This window comes from Salmo salar, chromosome 09 (genome assembly GCF_965601325.2).
Source record: "Salmo salar chromosome 09, fSalSal1, whole genome shotgun sequence".
In the NCBI taxonomy this organism is placed as follows: Eukaryota; Metazoa; Chordata; class Actinopteri; order Salmoniformes; family Salmonidae; genus Salmo; species Salmo salar.
This window is the reverse complement of record NC_138299.1, coordinates 4,284,736-4,297,232: the sequence shown is the minus strand read 5'-3', so window position 1 is coordinate 4,297,232 and position 12,497 is coordinate 4,284,736. Positions and strand designations below refer to the sequence as shown.

Genomic DNA, 12,497 nt, shown 5'->3' with positions numbered 1-12,497 from the left:
GGATGTCCACATCGTAAAATCGTTTGGGGGGGCGTTGAAGGGGTCCCCACCTCGCCCTCAGGCTCCCCACTTTTATCCCACGCTTTCAAGGAAGAAGTCAAAGAGGCATCTGTGCCCTAACTGCCTATGAAGTGTAGTATGCAGTGGTAGTAGCACTATAGTGGGAGCCTAGGCCCCCTTTGTCTTTGAAGTGCGGCCTTCCTCCTTGGATGTTTCTCAAAAGCCTGGGCATCTATTTTTGGGCTCTGCCCATGCCTGGAGAGCTGCTCCTGCGTTGTACAGCTTATCGACTGGGCCCTTTGTTCTTGACAGAGGTGGGGCTTCAGCTACTTTGCTGACCTTTTTTTATGCTGTGCCTAGCTGATTGGAGACCTGGGGTTGGATGTATGGGAATAATTGGCGTTTGAAGGAGTGTGGTTTGTGGGTGTGTGTTATGCATGTGTAATGGTACGGATCAAGGGAGAATGAGGGCCGGAGCATTGACAGGGGTGGTTAGAGGAGTTCAGTGTGAAAGAGTGCGTTCTGGAAAAAAAGAGTTGAGTACAGTACAGGGACAGTGAGAGAGCGAGAGGGCTTGCTTGCCATTTACTGTCATACCTTGCAGACCATGGCAGTCTTGGCTCCCATTCTAGCGGCCTGAATACACTGGTTTGCCCCTTTGCCTCCGAAACCAATGAAGAACTTGTGACCGTGGATGGTCTCTCCCGCCTTGGGTAGCCTTGGTGCCTGGCTGAGGGAGAAATCGCACAGGTAAAATATCCCTCACAGACTCATAAAACCCTGTAGTAAAACTCTAAAGTCACTTACAACTACGACAAAGGTGCAATGATATGTCCATTTTTGAGACAGCAACAATTGTACTCTGGAGATATGATCTCTGCTAATAACAGACTATGGGGATTGCAACATCGCGGAATCGCTTACTCACACTCACCCTCACTACTGACGCCACACATTTGCAGACACACCCCCCTCACACCTATGCTGCTGCTAAAATGATTATTGATTAGATGTATTACTACAATTAAGCAGTGTTCATTGATTAGTGATGGCTGTTAACATTAGTATCTATCCATTTATCCTGCTACTGGTCACTATTACTCTTGTATACATGTATATCCGCCTATCTCACACACACACACACACACACACACACACACACACACACACACACACACACACACACACACACACACACACACACACACACACACACACACACACACACACACACACACACACTCACACACACACACACACACACACACACACACACACACACACACACACACACACACACACACACAACCTTATAATGCTGCTTATTATTATTATTATTTATTATGCTACCAGTCACTTTTCCACACGTACATACAGTGCATTCCCTTAACGTTAATAAAATGTGGAAAAAGTTACATCCTTATTCTAAAAATGGATTTTAAAAAATGGATCATCAATGACAAAGCGAAAACTGTTTTTCAGAAATTTGTGCAAATAAAATACCTTATTTACATCAGTATTCAGAGCCTTTGCTATGACACTAGAAATTGAGCTCAGGTGCATTCTGTTTCCATTGATCATCCTTGAGATGTTTCTACAACTTGATTGGAGTCCACCTGTGGTAAATTACATTTATTGGACATGACTTGGAAAGGCACACACCTGTCTATATAAGGTCCCACTGCTGACAGTGCATGTCAGAGCAAAATCAAAGCCATGAGGAAGAAGGAATTGTCCGTAGAGCTCCGAGACAGGACTGTGTCGAGGCACAGATCTGGGGAAGGGTACCAAAAAATGTGTGCAGCATCATTCTTAAATGGAAGAACTTTGAAACCACCAAGACTCTTCCTAGAGCTAGCCGTCTGGCCAAACTGCGAAATCGAGGGAGAAGTCCTTGGTCAGGGAGGTGACCAGGAACCCGATGTACACTCTGACAGAGCTCCAGAGTTCTTGTGTGGAGATGGGAGAACCTTCCAGGACAACCATCTCTGCAGCACTCAACCAATCAGGCCTTTATGGTAGAGTGGCCAGACGGAAGCAATTCCTCAGTAAAAGGCACATGACAGCACACTTGGAGTTTGCCAAAAGTCACCTAAAGACTCTCAGACCATGAGAAACAAGATTCTCTGGTCTGATGATACCAAGATTGAACTCTTTGGCCTGAATGCCAAGCGTCACTTCTGGAGGCAACCTGGCACCATCCCTACGGTGAAGCATGGTGGTGGCAGCACCATGCTGTGGGGATGTTTTTCAGCGGCAGGGACTGGGAGACTAGTCAGGATCGAGGCAAAAATGAACGAAGCAAAGTAAATATTTTTTGGAATAAGGCTGTAACGTAACAAAATGTGGAAAAAGATCTGAATACTTTCAGAATGCACTGTATCTACCTAAACTACTCCAGTATCCATGCACAATGTACATTTGGTACTGACCCTGTATATAGCTTACATTGTCCTGTTTTCTTCCTCTCTTATTTCTTGTGGGATTTTTTTAGGTAAATTATTTTGATATTGATTACTGCACTGTTCGGAAGGGCTTGCAAGTTAAGTATTTCACTGTACTTGTGCATGTGACAATTAAAACTTTAAACTTGAATCCTGTTCCCCTGCATATGGGAAAAATAACCATCCAAAGCAAAGGCCTTTTCACCCTGCATTGTTCTTAGCCCCAGGCTAGACTGGCCCTAGGTTAACTTAGCCCTTTATTCACACAAGCATTTGTTAACCCTGGGCTAAGCTTTAGCCCTGGGCTAAGGATTCACAATTGTATTACAAAGCACTGGGCTAGCGGACAAACACAACATGCGATCAACATTCTATCTCTGACACATGACCAATATTATAAGCTGAGCAATAATTTAAGTTAGTTTATTAGTATCCTCATTAGCTACTGCACATGCAGCAGCTACTCTTCCTAGGGTCCACATAAAATGTACAAATGCATGACGAAGTACAGAACAGTAATATACAAGAACAACATAAGATATTATATTAAAATGAAACAATAAATAAAGTTATATATAGGAAAGACACCAAGAGACAACAAAAATACTATTTACACACTAATCATAGTTTAAAACCGTTAATCATAGATTTACTGATCCAGATTTAAAATGAAGTGGTGCAACACATCTCTGATGAATTATAAACCTAGATTTACAAAACCTAGATTAGCTCTAATCCTAGATGAATTTAAACCATGTTGGTGCAACCCACCCTCAGTGTTTTTTTATGACTGGTTTATTGTTATTTACCCATTCTGACACTGACTGTAACCCCTTGCTAAGAGTCTCAGTGAGCTCACTGGCTGTAGGTGCTGATGTGTAGAGTGTCCAATCATCAGCATACATAGTAATTTTAGCTTCTTGTAAGACAAGTGACAAATTATTTGTGAAAATGCAACTGCCCTGAGGGATTCCATACTATACATATCTGATGTTAGAGAAGCTTCCATTGAAGAATAATCTAATATCTATTGGATAAATAACTCTCCACCCATGTGATGGCAGGTGATATAAAGCCATAACAAGTGAGTTTTTTTTTTTCAATTACAAATGATGATCAATAACATCTAATTCTGCACTGAAATCTAACAATACAGCTTCAACTATCATCTTATTATAAGCCAATCATCAGTCATCTTTTAGCCAATCATCAGTCATCTGAGTCTGAGCAGTACAAGTTGAGTGCCCTGCCTTATATGCATGCTGAAAGTCAGTAGTTAACTTGTTCTTTACGAAATAGCATTGGATTTGATCAAACACAATTCTCTCCATCAGTTTACTAAAACAGGCAGCAAACTGATTGGGCAGCTGTTGGAGCCAGCAAAGGGATTTTTACTATTTGTAGGTTGTGGAATTACTTTAGCTTCCTTCCACTCCTGTGGACACACACACTCCATTAGGCTTTGGTTAAAGATGGCAAATAGGGGTGGCAATACAGTCTGCTAGTATTCTCCATAGTTTCCCATCAAGGTTGTCTATACCTGGTGGCTTATCATTACTGAAGTGATAATGCCCGAGAAGCTGGTGTTTGAAGGATATATTGGCACGAATGTTGTTAGGCCGGAGACGAAGTCGAGGACCGGCAAACCATGCCAATATATCCTCAAAACACCGGCTTCGAGGGCATTATCACTTTTATACAACGGGTTACCAACATATTCAAATAATGATTGACATATTTTCATTAAAAACTGTATTTTGATTAATTTATTCATACTATTTCATCCTTCCACAATATTTAGTCCCTACACATATCTAGGGTTGCTATCCAAGCCGGCTGGTCGTTTGTTCTATCGGGTCAGTTGCCAGAAACATGATCCAGTTGTTCATTCTTTTTGTTCTGTATAAACCCGACCATAGCCATACTGGCTGGCAACATTCTTATCCCTTGCTTGCTAGCTAGCCAACTATGGCTAACCTACAGTCACATCAAACAGTGCAGCCAGCATAACAACAATAGCTGCATTTGCTGTTTTTTAGTGCCATTTATTTGGATACATAACAATGACCTAATGAGGGGCGATTTCGCCTGGCATAGAAAATGTGCTCTCGTCAGGACACTGTTGATCAGAGGAGCTAGCCAACAACACAGCTAAAACAATAACTTAAAACTGAAGCTGGAAAGACCGCAAACTAGCTGCATGAAAATGTTTCATGATTTCGACAGGCTGAGAAACATGGGACAGCTATGGGATCGAATTTGAATATTGAAACAATGTTGCAAATGTCTGAGAGACAGACAGTAAGGTTTATACAAATCTCCACTGTTAAAAACTAAATGTTAGTCTAAAAGAAATGTGAGATAATATCTAGATGCTTTTTATAGTGGAGATCAAGTTTAGAAATTCCCTGGCCGGGCTGATGAGAAAGTGGACTGCTTAGTCAGATGGAACAGAGTAAATAGGAATTTTAATGTCATAGATTTAGTCTGTGATAACATGTGGAATAGACACCGGCTGGAATGCAGATTTAACCAGCATTCAGGATTAGACCCACTCGTTGTATAATGATGGATAACAACTGTTTTTCCACCTCTTCCACACAAACTTGACCAAATTGAAATCAGCAGTCCTTCTCTTTCATTAATAGATCTTCAATACACAACTATGATGGTTCACTGTTCAATGTTGTCATTTCACTTATCAGTTTGTCCACTTTACTAGTGAAATAGTCATTGAAATGATTGGCTATAAGAAAGGTTTTGTTATAAATGACCCATCAACTTCAATGAACAATGGAGATTAATTGGGTTTTCTGCCCATAATATAATTGAAGGTGCTACAAAGTCTTTTCGCATGGTTTTTTATGTCATTTATCTTGTTTTTGGTAATATCATTTTTTATTAATTTTTTTGTTAAGTTTAGTCACACAATTTCTCAATTGACGGTATGTCAACCAATCCGCTGAGTAGCCTGACTTTTTTGCATAATTTCTTTAAATCATACAATTTTTCAATTGATCACCGATCCATACGGCTCTAACAGTTCTCACAGTTAGTTTCTTAACAGGTATATGTTTGTCAATTATTGGCAAAAATACATTTTCAAATATTCTAAGTGCTGCATCTGGATGGCACCGGAGGGGACGGCCGCCGTTTTACGGGCTCCTGACCAATTGTGCTAGTTTGAGTGTTTTTCTGTGCTGATTTAAACTTTTTTTCTACATAATGTTTCCGCCACCGTTTCTTATGACCGAAAAGAGCTTCTGGACATCAGAACAGCAATTACTCACCTCGAACTGGATGAGGATTTTTTTCTTTAATGAGTCGGAAGCGAAAGATTTACTGCTCCTCCCGGACTAGGCCCAAACCCACATCATTAGTATGAAGAGACGCAGTTACAGAGGTCGAAGAGCCGGATGCCTGGCGAGTATGCGTCGGCGAGTGGATAATCCACCTTTGCCCTCTGTTCAACTGGCGAATGTGGAATCACTGGAGAATAAACTGGATGAGCTCCGTTTGAGGTTATCCTATAGCCTTTTGTCAACAACAGCTAGTGCGCGATCCCGAATTTTAAGAAAGTCTCAAGGTTTTCTTTGCCTGAGTTAGAGTACCTCATGATAAGCTGTAGACCACACTATTTACCAAGAGAGTTTATCTATAGTGCCTTCGGAAAGTATTCAGACCCCTTGACTTTTTCCACATTTTGCTACTTTACAGTCTTATTCTTTTTTTCTCCTCATCAATCTACACACAATACCCCATACTTTTATTTATTAAAAGTAAAAAACTGAAATATCACATTTACATAAGTATTCATACCCTTTACTCAGTACTTTGTTGAAGCACCTTTGGCAGCAATTACAGCATCGAGTCTTCTTGGGAATGACGCTACAAGGGCGGCACACCTGTATTTGGGGAGTTTCTCCCAGATCCTCTCAAGCTCTGCCAGGTTGGATGGGGAGCGTTGCTGCACAGCTATTTTCAAGTCTCTCCAAAGATGTTAGATCGGGTTCAAGTCCGGGCTCTGCCTGGGCCACTCAAGGACATTCAGAGACCTGTCCCGAAGCCATTCCTGCGTTGTCTTGGTTGTGTGCTTATGGTCGTTGTCCTGTTGGAAGGTGAACCTTCGCCCATCTGAGTTCCTGAGCGCTCTGGAGCAGGATCTCTCTGTACTTTGCTCCGTTCATTTTTGCCTCGATCCTGACTAGTCTCCCAGTCCCTGCCGCTGAAAAACATCCCCACAGCATGGTGCTGCCACCACCATGCTTCCCTGTAGGGATGGTGCCAGGTTTCCTCCAGAAGTGACGCTTGGTATTCAGGCCAAATAGTTCAATCTTGGTGTCATCAGACCAGAGAACCTTGTATCTCATGGTCTGAGAGTCTTTCGGTGCTTTTGACAAACTCTAACCGGGCTGTCATGTGCCTTTTACTGAGGAATTGTTTCCGTCTGGTCACTCTACCATAAAGGCCTGATTGGTTGAGTGCTGCAAAGATGGTTGTCCTTCTGGAAGGTTCTCTCATCTTCACAGAGGAACTCTAGAACTCTGTCAGAGTGACTTGGTGGTGCCTCGACACATTCCTGTCTTGGAGCTTGGTCACCTCCCTGACCAAGGCCCTTCTCCCCCGACTGCTCAGTTTGGCCGGGCGGCCAGCTCTGATTTTTTTTTGTATTGGAGTGTCAGTGTAGTATGTGTGAGTGTGTGGTTAGAGTCCAGTGAGTTTAATCCATTTTAGAATAAGGCTGTAATGAACTAAATGTGGAAAAAGTCAAAGGCTCTGAATACTTTCCGAATGCACTGTATGTCAATTAAGTGAATGTGCGGCTTTTGTGATTCGACAGTGAGCATTCTAGGCGTTATTCACCATGTTTTATACTGGTTATTTTGGCACCGTGTTTATGGGGCTCCTCGAAAAGTCGGTGCTAACTCACCCTGCTCTGGAGCAGGGCCAGCTAGCCATGGGCTAAGGTTGGTGCTAGCCCACTTCAGAATGTGCAAGTGTGAACTCTCGCTTAGCCCTGGACTAAGATGCAGTTGAACGCAAGTTGCTCAATCAGTGCTGGTCATAGACGCAAACTACAGCTGCTTTGACATGACTATGTCAAATCAAATAAATTCAAAATGCATGTCACATGCGTTGAATGCAAAAAATATAAAATAAAAAGTAACACAATAAAATAACAATAATGAGGCTATATACAGGGGGTACCGGTACTGAGTCAATGTGCGGGGGTACAGGTTAGTTGAGATAATAAACAGCGAGTAGCAGCAGTGTAAAAACAAAAGGGGGGGGGGGGGGGGGTCAATGCAAATAGCCTGGGTGGCCATTTGATTAATTGTTCAGCAGTCTTATGGCTTGGGGGTAGAAGCTGTTAAGGAGCCTTTTGGACCTAAACTTGGTGCTCCGGTACCGGAACAGTCTATGACTTGGGTAACAGGATTCTTTGACAATGTTTTGGGCCTTCCTCTGACACCGCCTAGTATATACACCCTGGATGGCAAGAAGCTTGGCCCTAGTGATGTACTGGGCTGTACGCACTTTACGGTCGGATGCCGAGCATTTGCCATACCAGGCGGCGATGCAACTGGTCAGGATGCTCTCAATGGTGTAGCTATATAACCTTTTGAGGATCTGGGGACCCATGCCAAATCTTCTCAGTCTCCTGAGGGGGAAAGGCATTGTCATGCCCTCTTCACAACTAATGTTGAGATATTGTTGTCCTGGCACCACACTGCCAGGTCTCTGACCTCCTTTGTCGGTGATCAGGCCTACCACCGTTGTGTCGTCAGCAAACTTAATGGTGATGTTGGAGTCGTGCTTTGCCACACAGTTGTGGGTGAACAGGGAGTACAGGAGGGGACTAAGCATGCACCCCTGAGGGGCCCCCGTGTTGAGGATCAGCGTGGCAGATGTGTTGTTTGCTTACCCTTACCACCTGGGGGCGGACCATCAGGAAGTCCAGGATCCAGTTGCAGAGGGAGGTGTTTAGTCCCAGGGTCCTTAGTGATGAGCTTTGTGGGCACTATGGTGTTGAACGTTGAGCTGTAGTCAATGAATAGTATTCTCACATTGGTGTTCCTTTTGTCCAGGTGGTAAAGGGCAGTGTGGAGTGTGATTGAGATTGTGTCATCTGTGGATCTGTTGGGGTGGTGTGCGAATTGGAGTGGTTTCCAGGATGATGGTGTTGAAGTGAGCCCTGTTAGGGCTAATGTCACTAATGCCTGACACTACAGGTTGGGTCATGCTTACCCCGCCCTCTCCCCCAGGCTAGAGAGCTGTCTGTCTGCCCTCTCCTCCAATCACAGAGAGTTACAAGGCTCTTCCTTCTCCAGGGTCAGAGGGTTTGTTGCTGGCAAGACTAGGATGATAAACTTAGCTATTATTAAGATTTGGGTATGTGTGAAGTGTGTGTGTACAGTATGGATTTGTGTGTGTGTGTTAATTAGCAGGTGTGGTGGTTGAGAAACTAGGGAGTTACAGTAAATCCACATAAAAATAGCTCTTTGTTGTTTTTCACAACCTCAAGATTTCCAGTAACCTCAGCGTTGATGCAGGAGATTTGAGGTTGTTTTGGTCGAAACCAAAATAGGGGCAAACATATGGGAGTCCATATGTTAAGTGGTTTTGATGAATCATGTCCTATGTCTTATGTCCTTTCCTTGTTAGGACAATGCCTTTCAGAAAAAAGTACTCTGAAACAACATATGAATCATGATTTGTTAAAACATGTGTATGTACGAATCAAAGTTAGCCTATGTAACTTATCCATGTGTACAATGCCTATAATTACTCTCCTATATGTGTCATCAGCCACACATTAAAATCAACCATGTAGAAGAAACCATATAGTCTCACACTTTTGTTATTACAGTATGTTTACATAATGATTTTACAGTTGATCCTGATGAAGGAAACAAATCATGAGAATTGTATATTCCCAGATTCCACATATAGCCAGTAAGGTATCTGTCTCTCTCAGAGAGCGAGAGAGGAAGCAGGGTGGTGAAAGTGTTTACACTTATATGACGAGGTATGGTGTGAGAGTGTGTGGGCCAAGCGTAGTAACTGCAAGTACACATACATACAAGCACATGCAGGTACACACACACACACACACACACACACACACACACACACACACACACACACACACACACACACACACACACACACAGATTCCAATCCCGCCTTTATCGGCGTCTGACCACGACTACTGGTTGGCTTTCAACAGGTGATTGCCAGGTTGGGTAAACCACTGCCCCTCCATCACCAGACACTAGTCCATTGTCTGTGTGTTTGAGAGCACGCCAACCAAACGGTCGGCTACGTGCTAAAGCTCAACTCCAACCCCAGTCTGTTTTCTCCCACGCCACCAAAAGGCCATCACAAGTGTTCGGTGAAGCTTGTTATTTTTTGTGCAGCACCGAAGAGAAAAAAAACATTTGCTTTACATTTAAACCTCTGAGTGGCGGCTAACCTTTGGAACGCGCAGATGATTCAGACGCAGTACTTCTGCGTCTGAATCATCTGCGCGTTCCAAAGGTTAGCCTGAGAACAATTACCGCATCGGATCAGTAACATTTATGACTTTTAGAAGTAGGTCTAAGAGGGACTGAGGATTGTGCAAACATTACTAACTTTGGACCATTTACTTAATTCCTTTGCAGCAGACACATAGGTTCACATAACCTAGTAGTGCTTCAATATAGAATAGATTATCAAAAAGGTATAATGACTTTACAAAGAAAAGTTATTTAAAAACAGGAAGGCCTTATATGGTCATGCTGTGTAGGATAAGATAGGACAGGATATATAGGGCGCAAGGTAGCCTAGCGGTTAAAGCATTTGGCCAGTAACCTAAAGGTTCGCTGGTTCGAATACCTGAGCTGACAAAATGAAAAATCTGCCAATGTGCCCTTGAGTAAGACACTTAACCCTAATTATCTCCAGGGGCACCGTACTACTAGGCTGACCCTGTAAAACAACACATTTCACTGCACCTATCTGGTGTATGAAATAAAAAAATAAGAGCTCTTTTCACTTTCACCAGTCAGAGAGAGGTAGAGTGAGGTGAGGAGAGAGGTGTGAAATACTGAAAAAAAGTTTCCTTATTAACCACTTAGGTAATTTCCCCTCACCTACAGAAATGGCTCATATTGGCCATTGTCAACAGCCCTCATAGGTTGCATCTGGTAGCAGGTGTAAAAATGTCTATACCACAAACTGAAAACACTATAAGGTTGGTAAGGAGGGTTTGTTAAGACGGTAAGCTGTCTTTTGGGGGTAATGTTTTTAAAATCATTTATTTCACCTTTATTTAACTAGGCAGGTCAGTTAAGAACAAATTCTTATTTTCAATGATTGCCTAGGAACAGTGGGTTAACTGCCTTGTTCAGGGGCAGAACGACAGATTTGCACCTTGTCAGCTCGGGGATTCGAGCTGACAACCTTTCGGTTACTAGTCCAACGCTCTAACCACTAGACTACTCTGCCGCCCCGGCAGAGTTTGTGGCTCTGTCTATCCAGAGCCAGAAACACAGGTGGCTGCTATACATTGGAGGTGGATGAGTTTCCTTAGAACTAGTGAAATGCACCATCTAGCCTAGCCTATATAAACACAATCCATCACAATGCTCCACATCCATATCACATCACACCGGCTCCATATCTCACATCAGGGAGCTCTGGATGAGGCCGGCAGCAGGGGGCGCTGTCTGGCTTTGACAGTGTGGGGTTACTAGTGTGAGAGGCCACATCAGAGAGGAAAGAGAGAGAGGAAACAAAGTCAGGGGAAAGACAAGTGGAGGTGGGGAGAGGGGGACTGTGTCACAACCACCCAAACATTGGCACTTTCAGGCAACTGGATTTCCAACTTCAAAGCCATGCATATCACTTTGATGGGGTGGAAAATGTATTTCAAGTTTTCAAGTACCCTCCACATCCCCGTTCCCCCTAACTCCCTCCCACACTCCCCCTGCTGAAAAAGACCCAAAACACAGTCTCTTCCCGTCAGTAGTACTGTAGGGCCTAATTGATGCAGCTCCTCCTGCCCTTTAAAGTGTAAAGTTGACGACTGCATTTTTAACGAGCGAAGGAAAGAGGTTGCCTAAACTGATCAAAACCGCCAGTGAGCGTGTCCGTGTGTTTTTGATAACTGTGGGCGGGATGACTTTCGCCACAGTTACAGATAAAGGTTGGGGGGGGGAATGAGATGAAAATTGTAAGGTTGTGTAGTTACTCAACCGAAACACGGAAAGGGCAAATGTGACCTATAACAGAACAGTACATTTGCATGGACATCCACATGGACATATTTTATGTAAGCGAAAGACTGTAAATAATCTATTGTTCTGTTTAACACCTGTTGTGTTGCACAACACTTTGCAAAAGGTAGCCTAAGCCGAAATCAGGGTGACAAATGTTGTCTCACTTATGCGTGCTCATACACTACTCAATTGTACTTGAGATGATGAGTAATGATACATGTGTGGGAAGGACATTTTCACTACACTGTTCACACCACATCTACTGAGATGATATAACAGCAACAGTTGGGTATCAATTAAATGGGATCATGGTGTCATGATGACCAAGTTGAATCCTTTGTCTCAATGGAGTTAATTAGGTTTTACTGATGAGGTCATATCCACATCACCAGTCAACAGGCAGATCAATGGATCAGTGTCTGTCTTCTAACCTAGCCTATGAAAGCCAAACAGGATTTGTGGTACGGGTGACATTGGAAGCCAAGTATACCAAACAAAAATATAAAATGCAACATGCAACAATTTCAAAGATTTTACTGAGTTACAGTTCATATAAGGAAATCAGTCAACTTAAATAAATTCATTAGGCCCTAATCTATGGATTTCACATTACTGGACAAGGGCACAACCATGGGTGGGCCTGGGAGGGCATAGGCCCACCCACTGGGGAGCCATGCCCACCCACTGGGGAGCCAGGCCCAGCCACTGGGGAGCCAGGCCCAGCCAATCAGAATTAGTTTTTCCCCACAAAGAGCTTTATAACAGACAGAAATACGCCTCAGCACCC

General features: G+C 43.3%; 1 protein-coding gene across 3 annotated transcripts in view; it reads right to left on the bottom strand.

Annotated features, from left to right (window-relative positions):
• Nucleotides 1-12,497, bottom strand: part of rbks (ribokinase) — an 85,524-nt gene that overhangs the window by 45,184 nt on the left and 27,843 nt on the right. For all 3 annotated transcript variants that reach the window (XM_014209961.3, XM_014209960.3, NM_001140851.1), the window contains exon 3: nt 598-730. In XM_014209961.3, coding sequence (XP_014065436.2) covers nt 598-730 — 133 coding nt within the window. The remainder of the gene's footprint in view (nt 1-597; nt 731-12,497) is intronic.